The sequence below is a fragment of the Dicentrarchus labrax genome, unplaced genomic scaffold, assembly GCF_905237075.1.
Source record: "Dicentrarchus labrax unplaced genomic scaffold, dlabrax2021, whole genome shotgun sequence".
Taxonomy (NCBI): Eukaryota; Metazoa; Chordata; class Actinopteri; family Moronidae; genus Dicentrarchus; species Dicentrarchus labrax.
In genome coordinates, this window is record NW_026136702.1 from 11,796,798 (window position 1) to 11,821,329 (window position 24,532).

At 39.3% G+C, this 24,532-nt stretch overlaps 3 protein-coding genes and 1 long non-coding RNA gene across 4 annotated transcripts; 2 read left to right on the top strand and 2 right to left on the bottom strand.

Annotated features, from left to right (window-relative positions):
* Positions 1-243: 243 nt before the first annotated feature.
* cuedc2 (CUE domain containing 2) lies at positions 244-4,909 on the top strand. The gene is made up of 9 exons (XM_051427287.1): positions 244-390; positions 1,149-1,253; positions 1,349-1,492; positions 1,587-1,648; positions 1,867-2,000; positions 2,159-2,326; positions 2,428-2,492; positions 2,568-2,628; positions 2,723-4,909. The coding sequence occupies exons 2-9, from the start codon at positions 1,180-1,182 to the stop codon at positions 2,867-2,869; spliced, it is 855 nt and encodes a 284-aa protein (XP_051283247.1). The 5' UTR covers positions 244-390; positions 1,149-1,179; the 3' UTR covers positions 2,870-4,909.
* A 109-nt stretch (positions 4,910-5,018) lies between these two features.
* On the bottom strand, positions 5,019-13,370 carry hif1an (hypoxia inducible factor 1 subunit alpha inhibitor). The gene is made up of 8 exons (XM_051427244.1): positions 12,972-13,370; positions 10,019-10,269; positions 9,293-9,441; positions 9,004-9,149; positions 8,611-8,717; positions 7,632-7,695; positions 7,426-7,536; positions 5,019-7,103 (listed from the first exon to the last, which is right to left on the bottom strand). Exons 1-8 carry the CDS (start codon positions 13,149-13,151, stop codon positions 7,047-7,049), a joined length of 1,065 nt encoding a protein of 354 aa, XP_051283204.1. The 5' UTR covers positions 13,152-13,370; the 3' UTR covers positions 5,019-7,046.
* On the top strand, positions 10,885-19,961 carry LOC127378486 (uncharacterized). The gene is made up of 5 exons (XR_007888057.1): positions 10,885-11,355; positions 14,422-14,467; positions 14,563-16,322; positions 16,450-16,513; positions 19,832-19,961. It is a non-coding gene; the product is annotated as an uncharacterized LOC127378486 (long non-coding RNA).
* Positions 17,359-23,423, bottom strand: wnt8b (wingless-type MMTV integration site family, member 8b). The gene is made up of 6 exons (XM_051427237.1): positions 22,993-23,423; positions 22,070-22,103; positions 20,926-21,064; positions 20,121-20,246; positions 19,885-20,027; positions 17,359-18,623 (listed from the first exon to the last, which is right to left on the bottom strand). The coding sequence occupies exons 1-6, from the start codon at positions 23,061-23,063 to the stop codon at positions 18,054-18,056; spliced, it is 1,083 nt and encodes a 360-aa protein (XP_051283197.1). The 5' UTR covers positions 23,064-23,423; the 3' UTR covers positions 17,359-18,053.
* Positions 23,424-24,532: the final 1,109 nt, after the last annotated feature.

Genomic DNA, 24,532 nt, shown 5'->3' on the forward strand with positions numbered 1-24,532 from the left:
GTGACCATTTAAAATGTTAAAACAGTAAATATAAGGAGATTTAAAATGCATTTATGTCTGTCTCTTTTTAATTACATCTATTTTGTAAACTCACCTTCCACCAACATTTCAAATCCACGTAAAACAATCAATCCAAACAAGTCTCGCAGACAGAAATCATAAAATAATAATATAATACATAATAATAATAATAATAATAATAATAATAATAATAATATCTGCATTTAACCAGGCTGGTTACAATCACCGGAAATGACGTGTCAATGTTTTGAATGTTGCGGGCTAACACGCATCACGGATAGAAAGCCTGTAACCACTGCTCTGACCGTCCTCCCCCCTAATATATCTGGGGAAAACTTTGAGCTTCATGTCTCTATAATCTGTGTCACAGTAAGTTTAGCCCATTTAAAGTCTTTCCGATACAAATAACCGAGGCTGGTTTGGCGTTAACCGTTTGCTAGCAGTTAACTAACGTTAGCTAACAAAAAAAAAAAAAAAAAACCCACAGCGTTAGCTAACGGTGACGTTATTTGTGCATATGAAGGTTAATCTCGTTGATGAGTGAACACTGATCATGTTGAGAAAATAAGACAGCGTGTGCAACTGTACGAGGCGAATTACTTACGCACGACTGTCCTGCAGCGGTGTAGCTAATGCTAGCGTAGCCGTGGCGTTTGTAATTAAGCATTATGTTAGCTGATAACAAGCTAATGTCCGAGCAGCTGCAAATCTAACGCTGCAAACAACACTAGCACGGTTGGTTTATATTGCTGTAGCTGCATGAGTTTGATGCAAAAGCATTGTTTCTAGCATTACCTAGTAAGGTTACTTAGTCAATACATTAAGTACCTTTTTAATGTGAGTTATCGTTGCATCCTCATTTATTTTTGCTGAAATGAATCGTGAGGTTCATGTAGGTTGTGCGTAAAAATACATTTTGACCACCACTACCTTAAAGATGCTGCAGCAAGCTTTCACAACCAAGCTTTCGTAAGAAATGCTTTTGTAACATTTCCATGTACGTCCGAGCTGATGGTGTAACGTTACCATAATTGGTAGCCTGGGTGACAACTGTTATGTTTGGTTATTTAAGGTTTGCAGTCAACTTATTATAACTGCCTTAACCATCTGCTGTACCCCAACTCCAGTATTCCCTCTACTGCACAGTAGGAGAAAGCAATGGACCTCCACAAAATCATCCACAGTGCGCTGCACGAATTTATTCAGAACTACATTCCTGATGCAGATCTCAGGTGAACTATTTTTTTAATTTTTGCATCCTCACAGCAATGTTAAGTTCAGTCAACCTTCACAGTAACTTCTTTTTTTTTTTAACCCTTCAATGCAGCACACTGGATGATGTTCTTCTGTCTTACATTACTGGCGTCCTGGAGGATCTTGGCTCCCAGCAGAGTATCGAGGAGAACTTTGACTTGGAAGTCTTTGCAGAGATGCTAGAAGCTTACATACCTGGTTTTGCTGAAATTGAGAGGTAAACTATACATCGCACTTTTTTCTGTGAGAAACAAGGCCGGACAACATTCCTCTGTCATTTGTTATTACAAATGTGTATTTTCATTTTGCAGTGTCAAAGTCTGTGAAATGATGTTCAGCCTGGCTTCAAAACTAGCCAATGCTCGGACCTCAGGTAGTGCTTTAATCATTATTTCTAATACATGAAGTATTGTGGCAGTATTACCCTTTACAAATTTTGTCTTAATTCTTTTCATAATGTTGCCAAAAGAGTCACCCAAACAAACTAACTAAAGCTTTATTGGGCAGTGACACTCATCATAGATGGAGATCGTCAGCCTAACATTTATGCTACAGTGTACTGATGTTACTTTGTTGTTTTTCTCTTTTTAGCTGACGAAGAAAAGTTTGTGCCTAAGGCCAGGACAGATGAGATTTCGTTGAAACTCACCACCCTGCTCAGTGAACCTCCCCCAGAAAAAGAAACACAGTGCCTTAAAACACAGACAGAGGGCGCCACCGCCAAGGTTATCATTTCAGCACACATCACCACATTATTTTCTTTTTCTTGGTGTGTTTGAATTTTCTAATTATAATTATTTAACTTGTGCTCATTGTGTGTCCTACTGTTGATATTGTTTACATTCCTCTAAATAAGAGGTAACATAAATGTGTATATGTCTAGCTACCAGTGTCTGAGTGGGAGGCCCAGGAGCAGCACCTGCTGGAGATGTTTCCCAAGTGTAGTCTGTCCGAGGCTCGCAGTGCCCTGTCTATTGCCAAAGGAGACATGGAGGAAGCTGTGCGCCTTATCATAGAGGGTGATGTCCAACTCAGCCCAACTCCTCTAAATGTGAGTCTCAGCTACACACATAAACATTGCCACGGTATTTCATGTCAGCCACTTCCTTGTGTATGTTAGCAGTCTGATATGATGGTATCCTGTAACCTCAGGTAAACCATGGGAAGAGTATTTCCTCACTGGCAGATCAGAAACTTAAAGAGAGCATCCTTGAGAAGTGAGTAAGATTGCTATTATACTATGGAGAGCAGAACATCTCTGTTTCTGTGTTTATGACTATGTTTCTCCATAGGTACATGCTGGTGGACAATGAGGACGATAACAAAACACACCGGCCTGTTCCCCCAAAAGATGTCAGCATCTGGTTATACTCCATATTCACAATGTGTCTTTATCATATCTGTTTTTATGCAATAAAACTTACACTTTCTGGTGTGGTGTTTACAGGCTCCAAAGAAACTCGTTCGGTACCACGGCAACCAGGTGGTAACCACAAAAGGAGAACGGTATCAACTTGTGAAGAAAGACGAGGCAGATGACATGAAGAAGACTTATGTCAACCTCAAGCCTGCACGAAAGTACAGATTCCATTGATGACGAGCACAATACTGTGAGAGCAGCTACTGACAATATTGTTTACATTATTTTTTATTTATTAAGTTCATTTAGCCTGAATTTGTTAGATTTTTTCCAAGTAAAGGAAGATACTCGTTATTGTGTCAGTGGCTTATTTTAAATATTGTTACCATTATATGCCTCGGTTAAAACATTCATTTACAGTATTTCAGTTGCATCACTTCCTTCAGGAGCTTTGGAAAATTATGTGTGATATTTTGGTGAGGATGTTGTAACTTGTATTCTGTGTAACAGCCTAACCTATCTACTTTTTGCCATCTCAGCAGGTCTGATGTTGCACTAACATTATTGTCTTTTTGAACCTCTTAATCTTTTTATTTGTATTTTCTTTAACTTAGTAAAATACAGATTCATAATTGTGACAGGAAGTTGTAGAGATGAATCACTTGTCATTTCTGTAATTGAATCCTAGTGGTGCTGTAGAGTTTCTTCTGGACATTACAAGTCTCAACTGCTTTTTTATGTACATATAACATCATGGATGCCAATTTCATTTAAAGTTCTATTTTTACATTGGGAAGGAATACTGTGCTTTGAAAATTTTAGGCAAAGCCTTCTGTTTTGGACAGTTTGTTGTGCGGCAAAAAGGATTTCAAATGAAACTCTGTTAACATGAACATTACAGCAGGTAGCAACAGCAGTATGTGGCCTCCGAGGTTGGATGCCTGTGGTGTGCTACATATGTCCGCGTTATACTACTTAGGATACACCCACAGCATTGTTTACTTACAAAGACTAGAGTGTGTAAAATACAGAATTTTAACTTAAGAATCTGGCCTGCATAACACAGTTTAACTGGATAACTTTGCTGGACAGATCTTTTTTGTTGTGTTGTGTTGTTTTGTTTTGTTTTTTCTCAACCTGTGTTCCAGATTTGAGCAAATAACCCAAATAACTTTAAATAATGACGGAGGCTCTATGCTTTCAAGGTAGTTGAGTTCTACTTTGAATTGTCCTTTATAACAAGTTAATATTGAAGTCCACAAGAGGAAGGCCATAGTCCTGATTAGTCTTAATTAGCCTGTCACACCCTTTTTAGGGCCAATAAAGATAGGATATGTGATACAAATGCTAAGTTTATACACTATGTCCAATCATTTATCAGATGAAAAACACATGATTTAAACTAAGTGAAACATGATGACCTTAGCGTAAAGCCAACCATAAGTGAGATTTGATAACCTGTTGCTATGACATGACCCAGGAGACATGTGGGTCATGAGCAGCCAAAGAGGAAATGTTAAATATTTGTCTACTAATGAAGCTCTGATAAAACAAGGAGTGCACAGATTCCCAAAACCTAAATATCATTTTTATTACCCAACTGTAATAGAAATCTCTATAGCTCTCCATAAATTCTTTGGTAATTAATTTTATAGCACAGCAAATACAATTCTCAAGGGGGGCCCAAACTATTACAGCACTATAATGTTTGGCACACTGAAGTGGAAGACTGTGGTTGCCCCCTAAATGTTGAGTGAAACATGCTGCTGGAGGACTTAATTTAAAAGGTCATTCCAGCAGCATTATCTTTATTTTTGATATAGATGTTTAGATTTGCAAAGTCTCATTTGTGTTCTGTGAGTTTCGCTTCGCTTGTGATGGTGGATTTTTATTACGACTGGATTCTTATTTGAATCTCGTTAGTTATTTAATATTAGAATAAATGGGTTGGTCAGGTTTTTTTTTTTTACTGGTATAAACTGTTGTTTATTACGCTGTTTATTTGTGTTCCCCTCTGCATCCATTTGGAGCAGCTATAAGCAATTGTTTTTGATTGGTGGCATAATATAGTTTTCCTGAGTGTAAACACAATCAAGTGTTGAGAAGATGTTTTGATACTGATACTCGTCATTATCAGCAGCAATGTTCTCTTTAATTACTATATGATGGTGTTAGGTAGAGAATCTGTTTAGTCACAACTGAGTTTTAAACCTGCGCTTTGAGAAACTGCTGACGCACAATTTATAGTAAATAAATACTAATTTTTCTAGATCATTCACATTGTATTCTTGGGATTATTCACTCATGTTACTTAAGATACTTATTCAAAAGCACCAAATAATTTATTTCATCATCACATCTTTAAGTCATTCAGAATTCAGCATTGTAGAACTTTGCAAACAAACTTTAATCAGAGGAACGAGCACATGCTGGATGTTCAAAACAAAACTCAGGCATCCATCAATAAAAACATTTTTCTATCTCTATGAACCCTTGTCAGTCCTACCTTTTAAAGCTGTTTAATGCCAGACTGAAAACAAACTAATTTTGACCATAAAATGAAAAAAATCAAGTCCTTGCAACATTTAGTGCCATGCCATTGTTTGTGCAAGGCACATTTAGTAAACGGTTAACCTAGCAAAACAGATGAAACATCAGTCTTACGTCAGGTAAATTCTTTTAGAGGAAGTAGCCCTGTTCCATCGCCGTGCAATTTGTAAACAGATATGCACATTCCCAGCAATTCAAAGGTTGAACCGTGAATTAAGTGCTTGGGTATTGCTATTTTATAGTTCACCGCATGATTCATCCAATTTCACAAACAGACAAAGCTTTCTGATTACAGAGATACCCATGTACTGGTTTGTACATTGGTTTGGCACATAAAGCACAATATATGAAATTATCCTCCCCTTTTTAATGTACATTTTTACAGACAGAGAGAGCACTATAAACTTTAAACACTAAGGTTTTTAAAATATGGCTGCATGTAAGTAAAAATATGTGCATTTCTGAGAATTGCAAACCTAAAGTAATCATTAGCGCAAGTTTTCAACCAGAATTAGACTTTTATACACATTGCAGCAAGTTTATCTTGGATCTGCTACATTTAATACAACACCTTGAATGTTTGTACTGTAGCAGTATGATGCATTGACTAGGAAACGACACCTCAAGCTTAACATGCAACTGCAAACTTGACCACTAGATGGTACGTTATGTTGCTCTGCAATGGCTGATATATAAACTACATCCCAGCAGATGGTCCTGCTTGTTCAGTCTATTTATAAAATGCTATATTAAAACAAATCAACTGTTTCAACCATTATATTCCCTAGAAAAAATAATCTGTAATTACTTTGAGAAGCTTCCCCAAAACAGTAACTTACAGTATTTTCTTTTAATTCCTAAATGTAACTATTTGCAGCTAAAATTGCAGAAGGTCAATTTTCAGTGCCCTCTCATCTATTACTGGTACGCAGAATAGCACATCCAATAAAGTCTTTGAAATATAAATCAAACAAGCTGGAGCATAAATAAAACACAAAGCAATCACTCAGCTAAAATAATTTAGCTGCAAGCGGTCACATATTCCTTCAGCTAAATATATGATCCCCCCCTTTTTTCATACCCACACATATTTTTGATCATATTTCATCAGCGTTTTTAATCACTGTACTACTGTGTTTTATTACTGTGTCTATGCTGTCTTATTTGCAACTGAACATTCCTGCAGCACACTCCCCAAAACCATGTGGGCAGGCATATCAACAATGCAGATTACATGGATAAATAATTTAAAACACTTACGAGACCTGTCATCTTTAGTGGTATGAACCAAATCAGTTTTAAAGCTGTCTTTGTGATAGAGATGGAAAATGCAGTATGGTCATTCTACGTTTAGTAATCAACCCACAACTGTGTTATTACATCTATATAAGAAATGTGCTATCTTTTTAACTGAAGTGTACTCTATATAAATTCCCCTTGACTCATCCATTAGTGGTCATAATATTAAGGTTGTTCCAAAGGTACCAATCTTAGACAACTTCTACTGACTGGCTGAGCAAATGCACCCAAATACCCATTAGCTTAAATTATAAGAATGCTGAGACTAATTCACATAAATATATGTAGACTGGAGCCAAATTAGGCCTCCTCTTCAAATACTTCTTCAAGTAGGGCGAATTCCCATCAGTAAGTCACATGTGTCTTCTGTAATTGTTGTACTGCGATGACCATGGCACTCGGGAGACGACTGAAGCGGTAATGGTTTCAAGATGGCTGCCTATTGCCATGCAGTGATACGTAGCTCCAAAGTCAGAATGCGCATTACACACACGCAGCAGTCTCACTTCCACACGCATACAGTTTCCAAAGCAGTCTAGTTAACAGTTTTGAGGGTGGGGCTCTAACTGAGATCCTGGTCATATCTGCCCTTGATCATTGTTTTCAGTAAAGGTCCAACCTATAGAAAAACAAAAACGATTCATGGTTAGAATCAGCTACTTCATATAGTATCAGACATATTACATTGTTTTAACCATTGTCCCAGACCACATATATCATTTCTTTGTACTAAATCAGGTAAGCCATAAATATTCGTGGTAATTGGGTTGCTGGAAGGGTCAGCATGCCCTAGGGACTTCATGTAACAGGTGACCTAAATGTGGATCTGATTTAATGTTCTAGAAACTGTCAGTGTGACATTCATGTGTGACTTATGCTGTCAGTACACTGATTATAGGAAAGAGTTGGTATTGTGCAGAGGATATAAAAGCAAGTTTTACTTCATGTGGGTCTCCAAGTGCTTCTCCCAGCATCTTCTCAATATTTCTCATGATGGCCACCTTCTGATGCGCTCGTAGGGGATATTCGATCCTCTTGGGTGTGGGGGCACCCTGAACAAATGAGTCAAATAGGTGAGTGATCATGAAGAAACATGCCAGTAACACAAATGTTAAAGTAATAGTTGTAATAACTCAAATATGCGTACTTTGTACCAGAAGTTTACAGTGACCGTCACTCCACCGTTCAACAGTGATTCAATGTGATGCCACCTGAAGAAAGAAGAAAATTGCAAATTTGGGTATGAAAGAGCAACTTCCCAAACTTCTTCTTGCAACCAAACTACCTGTTATTTCATGTTAGCATCCTAAATGCAAGTACGAGATTGCTCTAGAAACTACATGCAGTATAAGCAAGTGGAAGTAAAAAGTTGGCAAGACAAAGAGCGTAATGAGCAGAGGATAGATTATCTCAGACATCTACTGTGGGAGAAAGAGGCAGTATAGTAATCAGGTAACACACGGTTGTCTTACACTTTCTTAGTGATGACATATTCATGGGAAAATCAGAAAGAAAAAAAAGTCAAGGCAAGGAAATGTAATCACTGGGGGCAGACATTTTGAACTACAGAACATAGTTGTACATTTTTGTCACCAAACCAATGTAAGTTTAGCTTTATAATTTAAAGCTTGTGCAAGGAGGTGCTCATTTTTACTATGAGCTCCTCAACTTGCAGCCCTCCTAGTAAACTACTTTAAATCAACACACACCAGTGACTATTATGACTATTTCTATATACTATAACTTCTACAGGTGGTTTATAAAATAACACCGATGTCCCACACTCACTGTGGATTCATACTCCAACACGTCAGCTTTATTACAAACAATTACAACTGCATTATACAGTTGTTACTTTTGACAGCACAAATGTCTGCCAATTCTGGGCCAATCAATAAGGCAACAACGTATTGATAATTAATTTTCTAACACCACGTTGAGCAGTTAAATCAAAGAATATCATACTGAAATGCAGAGAGCATGAAAACACATCAGCTAGCAGTGCATCTAAGGAACTCAATGCCCTAGAGATAATCAGCTGACTTAGTGGTGGAGCTGATTTTTCCACATAAGTCATGTTAGTATAGATCATTTATATAGAAAAGCCATACAGAAGTACTTCTTACCAATACATGGGGATGTAGAGCACATCTCCTGGGCCCACAACAGCCTCATAGCCAACAACATTTTTAAAATTGGGAAACTTCTCATAATCAGGGTTATCAAAATCAACCTATAAATGAAAGATATGGATTCATTACAAAACATACTGTGCCTCATACATCTGTAAAGGGCTTTTAATCAATTCCTACTTTTCTGACATTTGTTGGTCTTACTTTAGAATAATATACCATTTTACTAAATGCATGTTCTTATTTCAAGTAATTTTGCCACAGTATCTTCATAACTTATTGAATGTGTAGACATTGTTCTATAACGTATTTGAGGGGATTTATCCTTGTCACTATAGATGAAGGTAACTGAACTAAATCACAAATATGCAAAGTTTTAGGCCTTACTTGGCTCTGTCTGTCACAGGGGTGATGCACAGGGTATGGATAGAGACACTCAAACTGGTCTGGAGGGAAGAGGATGCATCTCTTATGGCCTTTGATCTGTGCAAAGAAGTTCTGCTGCTCGTCGTAATGTGCTGGTGTCACATTGCCTATGGTGCGAGAAGATTAATAGAAAATGTGTGAAAAAATCCGAGGACAAAGAATAATGAGGAGCCATATTATCCTACGCTGAACAGCAGAAAACTGAAACTGCATTCCTTATGCAGTGGATAACTACTGCTAGATCCCTTACCCTCCATGCCTATGAGCAGCAGGTTGGATGTCAGCTGTCCCCAGTTTCTCTGGGCTTGCTGCTTGTTGATCCAGTTCCAGTTGAACCCAAGGAAGTCAAGAACAATCTTCTTCCCTACTGTGTCATTCAGGGTCTGCTGCAGATATACCCTTGAAATGCAAGAGAGAGAAAAAGACGCAAAATGTATGAGACACTTTGCTCTACACTGGGAGAAGTCGCAATGCAGCTAATTTTCACAAGTGCTATAAATGTGTCTGCAGGATATAAGCTTGTTTACAAGGTCCTTGTATTCCAGCAGACTACATCTTCTTAAAACCATGAAGAACAATATGACAGGAAGTAGACAGTGCAAATCCAAATAGATAACAGACACTGGGAGAGTCACCGAGTCAAACAGTGAGTTCACTTTTGTAAGTGATCTGTGCATGTGCAGACAGGCCAAGTCAGGTCACAGTAATAGCTCTGTACCCTGATCTGTGTGAATGCTTAGTCATTCGCTCCACTTTCCTGTGCTGCATTACATTTCATGAGAGAAAATACCCCTTCAGTGTCAAGCACACCTGCAGCACAATCACATCTTGTTCCTGACACTTGGGTTACTTCCCTGTTTGAGCTCCAAAGAGAGGATTTAGTTTAGATCAAGCATCAGACTTGGCAGGGTTAATATAAACACAGCTTACATCATATTCCTGTCCTTACTAAAATATCCTTAGAAATATCTCTTACCTCTCCTCTCCTCCCATTTGCTCCGTTATATGCATTTTATCCACAAATTCAGAGAATTTCATTTCCACTCGTTGTGACTTGGGGACAAAGTTCTCAAAATTAGCCATTTTTTTCTCATCATAGTAGAGGAATTTGTGGTTTTCTGCAATGTAAACAGAGAAGTCTCCATGTCCAATGTTCTCCTGTAGGTATGCAATGTCCCATTTGAGAGCTGGATACACAAGGTTTGTGTCTGTTAAAACCACTGGTTCCTGAAAACAGATAAATAACATTTCAGAACAGTATAACTAAAAACAAGCAAGTTCCCTGTTGAATAATGCAATAAATAATGACTGCAAGACTGCTAGAACTGTTTGTCCTTACTCATTTAAAAGTTACTGCAGTATTTTATAATCATTTACTGTATGACTAAAGTTGTTTTTCTAAAACTACAGGAATTGCATAAAACTGCAGTTTTATTTGAATATCTATTGCTTTCCCTGTGGTTCACAAAATAGGTCAAACACAGTGGCAAAAAAAAAAAAAGACTGCAAAATTTAACCCTAAAAAGGGTTTTACATAAACATCTACAGTTGCTGCATGTGTTTCATCTTGATTGGGTCACAAAATCCCCAAACTGCCGACATTTGTATTTCTGTCTAGAATAACCTTTTAAACAAAAAAACAAAACCAAAAAAAAGGGGAACATGCATACATCCCAGCATACACAAACACAGCACATTGATAGTGCAGTGTGTGGCATTGGACACACTGAGTTTGAGGACGAGGGCTACGTGACTAACTGAACGTAGACCGGTGGGCGCGCTCCCGTCGCCTGTCTCTCATTGCACCGGCTCTCGCTTTCACTTTCGCCGGAGAACGCGTGACTCTGCGGTCCTGAGCAGTTAAAATGATGTTAGAAAAATCCCAACTAATAACTTTAGTGTGGCAGGTGCCAGCAAAGAAACAACCGACCGCATGCGACGCTCTGGTGCTTCAGATATCGGTCTTTTATGCTAGTCCCGTCGCGTGCTCATTGTAAAAATCGGCTTTGTGTGGCGCTTTTTAAAAAACGGGGACATCTGGCGACATATTCTGTGTCCCCAGGGTTCGGGGTTTTTTGTTTTTTTTTAATGGGGGTTTTCTTTTACAGTTAACGTGATCTAACACAGCGACAGCGTGAACAAGCCATATTTGGACATATCAACGCTGTTTCTATAACACTTTGGCACGCGCGCGTCTGTGATTGGTCGTTGGGGGGAGTTCTAGAATAATAAGAACGTCGAACGCCAAATTACAGCTACAAAGGATTTAAAAAATAATAAGATGTCACTTCTAATGTATAACTTGTCTTTAGGGTAAGCCCATTAATGCGATGCATTCATTCATTCATTCATTTTCAAACATCAAACAGCTCCTGTTGAAAATTTAAATTTTAGACTGTTTTCTATAGTTTGAATAAGGGGATAAATGATACATAGCATGCATTGGTTTTTATCTTTCACTTTTATGATGCTCAGTAATATTAATAATAATTGTATGCTACATTATAATAAACTATTGTTATTATATGACCTCTTACTTATTACCTTATCCCATTGTAACCTGAAAATGGTATGTCTAATCTCACAGTAGACATTTTAGTGCAAAATATGAAACTCACTGTTAAGAAATTCAGTAAAATCAACACTACTTCAGAGTATGACTTCATGTCACATTTTTAAATTGCATGGAAGGTATATCTTTTTCCTTAACATGGTAAAAAAAAAAAAAAAAAAAAAAAAAAGACTGCATGTTCGAAAACTGTTTAAAAATGTTTTCCACTTCACCTGAGCCACATTTGAACGTCACAAAGTTCATATGTGGCTCTTGGGTTAGTTTGACAAGATTGTTGTTTCACTATTCTTGTGAACCATTGCTCATAGCTGGTGACTGTATATTAGTGTGTGAAAGAATCATCAATATCAGAGAGGAAAGGGGGAACCTTGTCAAGAAGTATTGAAGATGACACATTTCTATTCCTGTCTACATTAATAAGGACTATATAGAGGAGAAAGGTCAAGTTCTGCTACTGCAGAATCTAATCTGGATGATACACAATTAAATTAACCCCTGAATGTTTCCATTCTGTCAGGAATCACTAACATTAATGAGCATAACTCAGATGAATAGGTTCCCCATGAAAACACAAGCCACCATCACCAACCAGATGTCAAGTACCTCATGTGACATCACTGATTGGATTACCCTTGAACTTGAATCTCAAAAGGCTCTGCAGGTGCAAAACTTCACAAAAAGCCAACTGATAGCAAGCAAACTTTTACAAAACGTTGAGCTTTGTATCTTAATGTAGAGATTATCAAATGTGAAAAATGTCATTCTATTGTTGCTGATTTGGGGATGTAATTTATTGTCAAATTAGACAGATTTAAAAGGCCAAATCCTTACAAATGTTTAGCTGGAAGTGGGAAATCTGGGGCATGTTTGCATGAAACACAACGAATTGATTAATGATTAATAAAGTATTAACATAGCTGCAGAATATATTTCTGTTAATCGACTTATGAGTAATTGCACTAATTGTTTCAGTTCAGAATTTCCCTGCATGGATTTGGGATGAAATCTTTCGCTCAAGGCTAAAAAATAAACCTAAACAAAATGATATGCAGCTCACTGTCACACTCAGTCCCTCGCTATACATTAATAAGATAATATACTAATAACAAAGTGTATATTTTGAGCCAATGTCGTTTCCAAGCCACCACTTCCCGAGTGAAACTGTTATTAAAACAAGGTTGGTGGTGCAGCTCTACGTCTGAGGTTCTTAATATGAAATGCATGAATATTAAATATGGTAATATTTGTTTATAACACTCATGCCATTAAAGCATATCAAATTGACCCCCCCCCCCAACATGGATCCCTTAACCGATAGTGTGTTAAAAGTTTCAGCAGGCTAACTTAGTCGGTTTACCTCATTGTTTATTAGTATTTCTGCTCTGGGGTCCGTGTGAGACAGTCTGGGTATGGGCTTGGTTGGGAAGGAGTATTTTCGGAGCTGAGACTCATCCCAGTCCCGGTTCTGGACGCCGGCGAAACCGGCGCAGGCTTCGCTCTCCGCCGGGTCAACCTCCGCAACGGTCGCCGCTGCCATGGTCGTCGACAAGCGCTGATTTATCTCGCACTCCGTCCTCCTTACAATGAAACAACCAGAGTGGCTTTCTTCTTCCCGACTCTTACCCTGCAAGGCCCCAGAGTCAGCGGCGGGAATATCATATAATCTTTCCCATTCACCCTTATTCAATTAATAATCTGCGTGGACCTGCAGACACAACCGCTCTCCACGGATCTGTTCCGTGTAGGTGTTTACACACTGTGTTGACAGCCAGAAAACAAACGACATAAACTCAAATCAGGGGAACATTTCGATAATGTTGTGTCCGGAATATGGGACAGCGACACCTGGTGCACGGGGTGACTAAATGCTCATGTTGTAATAATTTGAGTGCACCACTAGAGGGGGACGTTGTACTTGCTTTTCTTGCAGTTTTTCTGGAAAAAAAGATACATTTGAAGCTCTATTAAATATTACATTGTAGTACTGCAGTAATACAATGAAGTCAGGTTGTGAGGTAGGCCTATTTGAACTTATAGTTGAAGTATTTCCATTTCATTCAGAGGGAAATGTGGGTTACCTTTTACTAAGATTTTACAAAGCTACAAAATATATGATGAGTTTGTGAAATATGACGCATTGCCATAGATTAAAATATCCAAAAGTATGTAAAGCAGTCAGAATAAGCTCTATCTTCCAACTATGTTAATTTTTAGACTTTTTAAAACTTCCATATGACTTGTTACAATGATATAGTGATAAAAGGATGACTACAACAATATAATAGTAACACTTTTGACACTACGTAGCCCACATATTGCTGATTATGTAGCCTACTTTTGGTATTTTTGTAGCGTGGTATAAAATCTGCATCTGAATCGGCCTACTTATTCCACAGTGCTGAACAACTCACTGTACAGTAGGAAAAATTAAGCAGAGTCATGACATTGATGAAGTGTAATACAGGACACAACACAGTAGTTGTCCCCCCATCTATGAAAGATATGAATGAAAAACTGAGCAAACACTTTTGAAATGCTGAGCCAATATTTAACTATGGTTATCATTGACTCAGCATTCATGAATTGATCCGTTGGCGATCGTTCTTCATGAGATAGCAGTCCACACTGTACCTTGTACCTTGCCAAACTAGATCGAGTACTTTGATCATTGGTACTCAACATTGAACCTTTTTGTAACAGCTTTTTAAAGTCACAAACAGGCATCATTTGAGCTCAAAAGTGCAAGAGCATTTCCAGATTTTCTTGTAAAACTTGATACATCTTGTATTTTTTTTCTCTTGAATCAGGCTTTATCAGCGGATCTCCACTGCCGAGACTAGTTTGGGCTCCCTGGTGAGTTCCCATGCTCGGTGTTTCCTGTGCAGATCAGTGAGCTGAGCTGAGCTGAGCTGATCCCTCTGATGCTCCTCTCTCCCCATTCTTTGCAGATACCCACTGCCAGAAGATTGACCACCCCGGTGAGCCTCAAGAAGCTTGTATCTCAATCCTGCTGATAGCAACAAACACATACACCACTGCTGTCTTCTCCCAAGCAGATGGACTGCTCTCTCTCTCTCGAGGAGCTACGGTTACAATGAAACTGTTTCCTGATGAGTGAGAGCATCTGATTACTGCTGCAAACATCCAGTTTCATGAGTTTCATGACGTAAATACAGATTTCACTGAGTTTTGTTTAAACCACTTTAGGCGCACATGGTGGACGTCCCACTTATCTGTACTCATCTGTGTTGGCTTTCTCTCACATTCATACTGACCCTCGCCCCTCTAGGTGTTGTAGGTCCAGAACCCCTAAGCCATAAATCCTATTAGTCAAGGATTCTCTGAAGCATTATAAGTCGTTTTCCCATCTTTCGTTGATTGCATTATCATTCGCTACCTGAGAGAAATCAGCCCCCTCTGTGTAGTTTTTTCTTTTCTCTCTATATAATTTATATGTCAGAGATACAGGGCTGCAAATGTATTAATGTAAACAAAAAAACACTCCATTGGAATCCTAACAAAAACTCCAGCAGTTTATAACAACTGTCTTTTAATGCCGCCAGTACTGTGTAGTTAAAAACATTTGCAATTTTCTGGAAATAATCTGTTAAATTAAAATTGATTATTCATCCTCTGTGAGAAAGTATGTGCCTAAAACCCCACTCTTTCTCAGTTGTGTCGCCTCTCTCACCGCCACCTCAAACTCATGTGTTATGGTAAATTGAACGTGGCAGGGCCAGCCCTATAGACGGAAGTTCAGACCCCTCGGTCGGAGGTTGTGTCACTCTCTGGGTGAGGGGGAAGTGTGTAATCTGAGTCACAATCAGCATTATGTGCTGTTTCACACACTGTTACAATGCATGTTTCATCCGGTGCATCTGCCTTTCTGTATTCTATCATTTTTTGCCTTAAACTGTGGACCAACTTTTAGTAGTCTATAATGTTATGAACATGATAAGACACCTTTGATCAAAGAAAAGGAAAGGTATAGTACAGCGGGGCAAAGGTTAAGTGTAACAGTGGTAATTCTGTGCAAAGAAAGCATTAATTAACTCTCTTTTCCTCTTATCCTGGAGCCCAGCGCCTGAAGGTTAGGTCTCCAGGTTAAGCATAGTATTATCTTCATACACTGGCTTCTAGAGCAATGCCCTCTCTTTCATCTTTGCTGCTGATGCACAACTGATCTTGATTGCATAACGGAACAGTGTCACAGGTGTGTCAAAGTGCTGAACTTTAAAACAGACAAACGTGTTTTTCTGTACAGCTTTCCCAGACATTAGGTGACTGTTGCGTCAGCAGGCTTTCCTTTGTGAGATTATTTTTTTTACATGTGAGTATAAGTGGGAACTTTTCCGCTGAGAGTGAGCCAGTTCATGACTCATATAATTAGCCAAAGAAAAACTCCAGCAAGAGTCGATGCATTCTGTATACCAAGTTTAAAGTGGCTTTGTTAAATTAAATCCAAAATGTATGTCCTAATTATAATTTTGCATTGCATTTAAAATATGTGAATGAACATTTTGACATGCCTCTGTTGTACTCCCTGTCACAGTAAATTGAAGAACTTCCACAGAGCCGCAGGGCAAAAGCTTGGTATGCCGGGCCTTTTGTTGGTAAGAGGGTTTTTTCTGCATGCCAGGCAGAGCAATCCAGCCAGCCCACGGGGGTCAGCAGAGGAGGGAGGAGTTTTGATTATGATCATTATTTGGTAAATAAGATGTCAACAAGGTGTTTCCTTGACACTTTATTGAGTAAAAGGGGGAAGGTGCAGAAATGAACGCCCCCTTCTCAATGGGACCTCTAATCTCCTCTTTCATGTCCCATCTCGTCTGAAGGGTTTCGGCTTCGGCTGCCATGTGCTAGTCTGCCTGGGCCTGGCACTTCTTACTTGCAGGTGGGGTGAGTATCCTGGCAAGCATGTGTTTATAAAACCCACTTGTTTGGGCACAATACTTGAACTAACTTCTTTTGAGAGAACAGTGTGAATCTGTGCAAAGCCTTTTCCCAAAGTCCTTTAGAAGGCGACAGCCCATTGAGAGTAGAGAAGAAGGGATTACCTTCCTCGACAGTGGTGCATTTCCGAGAGAGCTGATTAGCTCTGCATTCATTGTTAAATCGAGCAAAGGAAGGCCCTAGAGGAGTGAAAGGATCCAAATAGGTGGGCCCAGAAATAAAACAGCCGCAGGAAGCCCTGCACAGGCAACCCAAAGTTTTCCCAACATTTCTTTCCCCCCACTCCTAAGGAGGTGCGGCGTGAAAAAGGAGATTAGCATACAAAATTAGAGGCGGGATGATTTTTAAGGGCAACTTGCCTCATGCCCTCCACCCCCACGGCCCTACTCTGTCTGGACAAAGTTAATTAAACTAGTATTAAACAGTAAAGAAACGTCCAAGCGCTTGGGAGTTAGGGGGCTCTTTGAGGATTACCATGATGAGGGAGAGAACGGGAGGTATTTGTTGAGGCGAAATTGAGAAAGGCGTGATGGAACGAAGAGTACGCTGGAAAGTTTTCTGTTCTTGTTGGGTTTGCACCAGAGTATCCTAACCCCAATGTGAACAATGTGAAGAGCGAGGTTGTGTTTACGGCAAAGCTTCAAATATTACTGTGTCAAAGAGTATGTTAAAGAAGGATGAACACTTTCTTCAGGCTGAATGATATATAAGATTGAAGAATTTATTATTCTTTAATTACATTTTAATAGAAAACAAACCACAAAGGCAACTAACAATAAAGCAAAACTAGGAAATGCTGTGCAATAAATTAACAATGTACAGTACAAAGTGCTTCATTTTATATACAATTAAATACATCAAGAGGGCAGCAAAGGTCAGGGCGAGCCAGATGACGGGAGCAGACTGTCCCCCAAAATGTCACAATATGTCTAAATAAATTCAAACCTTGGCAGTGATAGTTGAAATATAGAAATGTTACTGCTAGGCTGGTATTATGCATTTATGGTAATACAACCTGAAGGGTTTCTTGAAAATTGTGATTTTAAAAGCTAATTCTGTCATTGCTGAATAGTCAGGTCATCCATTACTCAGAAACTAATAATTGGTTAATTTTTCCCCAAAGTTTTTGTGTATATTTGAAATAAATAAATCACATTGTGGAGAATTTTGAAGTCAGAGAAATACTGTTGAAATGCCCAGTGACTTTTCAAAATGTTGAAAAAAGTATAAAAATATATCTTAAATATATTTGTACCAAAAACTCCACAAAGTTGTAAAACCTCCCCTTCTCATCTTCTCTATCATGTGGCTTTATGCATTTCCCACTGTCTTTAACTTTTAATACAAAATTAACAATAAAGATGTTCTGAAATTGTTTTCTTTTTTGTCCAAACACACACTATATGAACATGTACAGAGTTTGGGTGTTGACAGGAGCTGCAGTGGTAGGAATATGATGACAGCAGGGGAGAAGTAAGGAAGATGCTCAGTGCTTCTTCTTCAGTCTGAGGTTCTTCCGGCGGGTACTGGCGCTCTCGTTCCGTCCCCTCTGACCTCCTTTCTTTACACAAAAGTACTTGGTCACTGTCTTTCTGCACTGCTCGCACTTCACCGCGCAGCACCAGTGGAATTTACAATTACAGCTCGACACCATCTCAGCTTTGCGCTCCTCCACAGCCAGCCCGCACTCTCCACACAGCCTCTTGCAGCTCCGCTTCTCCCATTTGCTCAAGCTCTTGCCCTTCTTGAGGCACTCGCGGCCCTCTGTGCCTGGCAAGCCCAGAGTGCGGTTTTCCAAGCAGTAATCGGGGGAGTCTTCGAGGTGGACCAGTTCCTTGCGTGAAATGGAGCTGAATGTCTCAGCGATGGCCCCCCGGCTGGCCGCACTGTTCCCGGCTCCACGGAGGAGATCTACCTTCAGAGCTCTGTGATACTTCTCCTTCAGGTAGTTCCCCACCTCCCTGAACTCTGGCAGCTGCAGCCAGCAGGTCTGAGTGGTGCAGCTTCCTGACACCCCGTGGCACTTACATGTCCTCTGCATGGTCCCCTTCACAGCCTGGAGACACAGAAAGGACAGATAGAGGGAAGATTCACTATATTAAAATGTTTTATAGTTTACTGCATTGAAGAACATCAGTTTCATATGAAAAACAGTATCAAAACAGATAAATTGATTATGTGATTGTGAGTATGCATATGCACACACACATAAACGTGCGTCTATGTAAGTATGTGTGTGTGTGTGTGTGTGTGTGTGTGTGTGTTTAAAAGACAGGATATCCATTGTCAGTTGATTGATGTGTTGTCAAATTAACTGATTGTATTCTCAAAGTTTTCCAGTTGAGTAAAAAAAGGGATGAATACACTGAAAGGGAGAAATGATAGCTTCAAGGTCCATTGCTGAGTTTCTTTGTCGTCCTCAGTGTTTCCTGACTTTACCCGACACAAAACAGCTGTCAGTTGAAAAGGGACGTTTTCTTTTCGTTAGGAGGGGATGAACTTTCTGTTGAGGTGAGGCTGAATCAAAGTTTCACATTGAGCCCTATTGTCCCCCCAGAAGAAATAGGAGTATTTATTTTGCATGTTCATTATCAACATGTTTTCTAGTGTGAGAAGACCCAATGGAGAGTCCCATTGAGTGAAGAAATGAAAAAGGAGTTTTTCTCTCTTTCTATCCCCATTTTTTTCTGTTACAATGATGCTCCAGGTGCCATGGGGATCCTAGGGCCCAACAGGGGGGAGCAAAGGCACAGTAAACAAAGAGCACTTCAGCTGCACGCCTGTGGTCCCCTCAGACTCCCTCAGGTCCCTCAGGGCCAAACAAAGACCAACATAAATGTGGGATCCTTATTGCAAGAATAAAACTAAACACTTATTTTAAAAAGCAGCATAATACAGAATGCTCTGCAATGTCTGGCTCCCCAGGATCTCTAATTAAGCCTGCACCAGTGATCCTGAGATTCTTGAGTTGAGGTATTGTCATAAGGGGCATTCAGCACTGGTAAATAGGCCCTTCTGGTACACCGAACACACTGTTATTATTGGGGACGAGTGGCACCTCACTTATAGCCGACGTGAAAGGGATGCTTGGGTGGCACACTCAGAGTAATTCTGAGCAGGGAAAAAATTATTCAAAAGGTGCTTTACACTGTGCAATCAGTTGGAGGGCTACAAGAGATTTCCAAAATTTCAACCAAGCCACCACCAAGTTTAAATACTGTATGGCTCAAATGGAGGTATAATTGTACTTTATCTTTTACTAAGGGCTCATCTCTCATTGCCAAGTGGATGGAGTGAATTAAGAGCACCTACTGTACCTTGCGTCCAGCCTCGTTATTATGGAGGTTCATGGCTGCCCGTGCATCCTGACCAGTCTCCAAGGCATCCACAAACTGTTTGGAGATGGCTTCGCCAAAGCCAACATTGTCACTGCAGCCGCCCCAGAGCCAACCGTGTCCACCTAGGAGAATGAAAAAAGAATTCAATTCATCCTGTCACATCTTAACCTCTTCTGCTGTGGTTATTTATGTACAGATCTGTGTGTTTCTCTGACCTCGCTGTCCGTTCCTGCTGTCATCACAGCCGCAGTTGTCAAAGTCTCCGAGACTACAGTTCCTGGTTAAAGTGTACATGACTCCAGCCGAGCTGATGGCATGAACGAATGCTGTCTCTCGATTTGCTGTAAACGGAAAGACTCATTAATCATGTTGTATGTTATGTATTTTATACATTATATTACAATCTCAATTACCTGCATAAAGTTCTACCTGTCATATTACACATTCAATGTTACTTTTAATATATAAAATGAATATGGGAAATTAGTCAATTTCCCATATTCTGTTCAGCACTATAAAACCCATCATTACGATATCGGCACTTCTAAACTGTGCCTACATAAAGCTTATTTTATATTTACTAACATATTTGACTATTTAACTTGTGAATCTGGGTATGTTGGTTTCATACACAGCTAATAGAGGCAGTGATTCTGGGGGATGTTGTGAAAGAGGAGGGTCAGTGTACCCAATATTGCTTTCATAAGCTGCAAATAGAGGCAGTGATCCTGGGGGATGTTGTGAAATGGATTAGGGTGTTTGTTTTGCAATCATGCCCACTGTAACCATCCAAAAGGATGATGAATGTTTTGACTAAGCCAACATCTCGATTTCACAAAGGGAAAAACCTTTCCTCTCTGACACAGAAACTTGAAACAAATACAGTTATAAAACACTTTTTAAACATCTATTAGCCCTGTTTCCCATTCAGAAGTGAGATTTCTTTCAGCCTATCCCTGCAGCGTAGAGATGTTGGCGCTGGTGTTAAGGCCAACTCGTCCTTGAGGAGTCTGGACTTACCGCTGCGCAGGCTGCTGTGTGTGGACAGCTGCAGGGCTCTTTCGGGGCAGTTCCAGCGGTCCCATGCAAACTGGTATTTGCACTCCTCTATGCCACTCTGAGCTCCAGCTGCCACACTGCTGGAGTAGATCAGGTATGCCTGCAGCAGCAGCAGAGACAGTGGATATATTAAACCCATAAAATAATGCACAGACACGCCACATCTCGCAACAATAACAACATGATTTGAGACGCTGAGAGAATCATTTGGCATGATTTGATACCCAGATCATCTTTAGGGAAGATTTACCTGATGCAAAAAAAGGTTGCATCCTACCTCATAAATTCAACCCAGTTAGTGATACATAAATGCAATTTTTAAAAATAAATTACACAAGCCTAAGCCCTGAACACAGACTTCCGACAGATGCCAGAAGTAACCACTGACTCACTCAGTAGTCACAGATAATACATATAACGAACGTTATATGTAGAAGAAAACTAGGAACTAGGTTATGTGAACCAGTCTCAGCCTTGTTTACATTTATATTTCCCTACTACTGAAATACTACAGAAGTTTTAAAATGTGTCTTGCCTCCTCAAGAATCACAATGTGGACAACCTATATCAACAAGTGTTTAATGTTTCGGAGACTGAGATTATTCTTATTGTCAATTTCATGAGAAAAACAATGTGAACTGCATTCAAACATTACTTTATTGATTAAACTCCAGCAGCTTCAGCGAAAATGATAAAATACGCTGCCTCTCTGCTGCTTGCTCAGACGGTGTGAACGATAATATAACTAATATGTCTCAAGTGGCCTTTGGGGAGATGGAGTACCACCTCTTTCACAGGGGTCTGGCTCACTAATGATGACCACCCACTAAAGCAATGCCTGCCCTCACCCCTTAAAACATTCAACCCACACATACACAGAGCCTCTGAATAAGGTCAAGTGTACGTAGGGGGGAAAATAATCACAAAGGGCCAAGAATATCAATGATATATCATTAGTGGCATTGTTGCATACAGACAGGTAGCAGATCTTGTCAATACACTTGAGTTAAGACATCACAAGGACAACAAGTGTGCACAGAAAGCATGTTTTTTCTCTCTCTCTCTTTTGGGAAAAGGGGAAGAGATCAAAAGAAAGTTGGCTTACCTTGGGTCCAGTCATCAAGAAATTATTCACTGACCTGGAAAAGGAGACAGCTTATTCACTCAGGGAAGCTCAGTGTCCTTCACAAATTCCTCTGCTAACATCTCTCATTAGTGCGCATTGTAACATGTTAAACCGTGACACCAGCAGGCATCCAAACCTCAGTGAAAACACTGCTGAATTTGTCCAAAAGTTTGTAGAAATGTTAAAACTTAGGGCGGCTATGTTTTTAACTTGTGATAACTTAAATGTTTGGTTGCCAGGTTGTGAAAAATCCCACTGGCAGGTGTTTCTACTTTCTATTTGTAAATAATGCAGTTATAAATGTTGGTAATCCATTTATAAATGCTCATGGGTTTCTCGCTTTCTGTTATTTATGTTAATGTTTATACGTCATAATAACTGGTTTTAACCATTTAAGCATTATATTAGTTGTTGATAAATGGAGTTTGGTCCTGATTGTCTGCAGGCCTTTTTTCGGAAATAAAAGGTCAAATGGCATAACCTAAGGGAGTTTTCACAGACTGGGAACTCTATAGTTTTTCTTACTAGTGGCTTACAAAGAATCTATAAAGCATTAGTAAATTATTTATTCACCATTGATAAAGCAATTAGTTAAAACGTAATAACCTCTTTATCAAGAGTGTTTTATTAAAATATGGTACTGGTGAAATTAATTAAACTAATCCAGTTACCTTTTATGGGAACTACTAAATCCCTAATTTAAGTAATTTCCTTATTTCCAATTGGCAAATCATTCCATTAAGTGGTTGCATTGGTCATGTTATACCTTTTGAATAATACTCTAATCTTTAATGAGAGAAAAAAACACAAATTGAAGCAAAATAATAAAATAAAATGTATACTGACAAAAATACATGCGTTTGCTATTTATACATATACATTTCACAATAAATCAAACTTACCAGCAGCAGTACGACCTCATGTGAGCCAGGAGAATGAAAATATAATAGAAAACCTCCAAATGCATGAACATCCTGACAGGTGAGAGGGATGACTGAGCCTGTCCAAAGCCTGCAGACAGTCAAACGATGGAGAGGAAACTGAGCTACCAGCACATGAAACTTCACCAGGGCTTCCAAGATTCAAGGAGGGGGCTCTGAAATGGAGCTGCTCTTGTCCCAACAAGAGATTATCTGCTTAATTAAAGATTTTCCCCCTTCTTAGTCTCTTGGCCAATCAGAAGTATTGCACCAAGGAGAGACTGAAATGATCAAAAGGGCACCCTGGGCCTTCAGGGCCGGGCAACGGTAGGTTCCCTGCCTCTATTCAAGAGCAAAGGAAGATCTGCTTAATCCTATAGGAAAAGTGCAACACTGATCCCTTGAGTTTCTGCTCAGAAAAAAAAGTTTATTTAAGTTATCTAACGCGCAGCTGATTGTCGGGGATTAGTGGGAGATAGTCCTCTGGATGACGAATAGTCAGTTTGATAAGACCACAAAAAATAGTTCCAAACTGTTTGTTCTCGAGGAAGTAATTCATGGTTTCACAAAGGTGTGATTGAATCAGTGTTTATCACCATAAACCACAAGGAGCGTTACTCACACGGCAGGCAATCATAGCCTAAAAAGTGCCATTTGACCATTTCATTTCAAATGGGGTCAAACTGCCTCGTTACATCCACAAAATCTGCGACAGTTATTCCCACAAAGGGATCAACTGCAGGTGGAAGTGTTTCGTAGTATCATCATTAGGGATATCATTTCCATTTTTAGTTTAAAGTCACCGGACTCGATGCGATTATATATATAGGCTATATTTCTTATTTCGGACACCTACAAATAAAAAGATATATAGTTTTCTATTTCATACAATGTATGATTTCCAAATATCGCTGATACTAGGCGGTTATAATAAATTTGAATGAGTGGTAGGCTAATAGTTATAATCTGCAGGGAATAAGTGTTTTTCTGGAATTATTAAAGGTTTTCATCTCTACATTTTACCTGCAATGTTTTAATAATCTAAAACTCACCATGAGATTGAGAAGTCTTTCCACCAGAAAAAAAAAGTTGGATTGGGACAGAGTAAAGCAGGCCATTGATCAGATGTGGGACATTTGCATCACTAATCCAGACGGTCCCTACCTAACGCTGGATGAAGGGTTATTCCCCAATAACCCCGTCTGACCCTTAGGACCCTTTCCTTTGGCACAGGCATCCCTTTAGCAATCTTCTTGTGTGCAAATTAGAGAAAAAAGTGATTTGAAGGCGGGGTGGGGTGGGGTGGGGGGGAGAGGGACTTCTAAGGGATGTTTTTGGATTAAGATTTAAAGAGGAATGACAAGTAAAAATGAGACAAAAGCAGGATCCATCCTGTTGTTTTAGCATTTTTAATACATGATTTATTCACTGAAAGCATCACCAAAAGCTGGCCACTCATATATATCAATGTGACAAGTCATTTCTCAAAACGTCCATAATTAGCTATCTTTAGTAAGCATGT

Bases quoted from the DNA above. Each gene is read 5' to 3' on its own strand.
- cuedc2 (XM_051427287.1), top strand. From the start codon at position 1,180: ATGGACCTCCACAAAATCATCCACAGTGCGCTGCACGAATTTATTCAG. The intron at 1,254-1,348 runs GTGAACTATTTT...CCTTCAATGCAG, and splicing joins ATTCCTGATGCAGATCTCAG to CACACTGGATGATGTTCTTC. The intron at 2,327-2,427 runs GTGAGTCTCAGC...CTGTAACCTCAG, and splicing joins TCAGCCCAACTCCTCTAAAT to GTAAACCATGGGAAGAGTAT.
- hif1an (XM_051427244.1), bottom strand. From the start codon at position 13,151: ATGGCAGCGGCGACCGTTGCGGAGGTTGACCCGGCGGAGAGCGAAGCC. The intron at 9,150-9,292 runs GTAAGGGATCTA...CTCGCACCATAG, and splicing joins GCTGCTCATAGGCATGGAGG to GCAATGTGACACCAGCACAT. The intron at 7,537-7,631 runs GTACGCATATTT...TCATTTGTTCAG, and splicing joins CTGTAAACTTCTGGTACAAA to GGTGCCCCCACACCCAAGAG.
- wnt8b (XM_051427237.1), bottom strand. From the start codon at position 23,063: ATGTTCATGCATTTGGAGGTTTTCTATTATATTTTCATTCTCCTGGCT. The intron at 22,104-22,992 runs GTAAGTTTGATT...CTCCTTTTCCAG, and splicing joins ATGAGGTCGTACTGCTGCTG to GTCAGTGAATAATTTCTTGA. The intron at 21,065-22,069 runs GTAAGCCAACTT...CTGCTGCTGCAG, and splicing joins TCTTGATGACTGGACCCAAG to GCATACCTGATCTACTCCAG.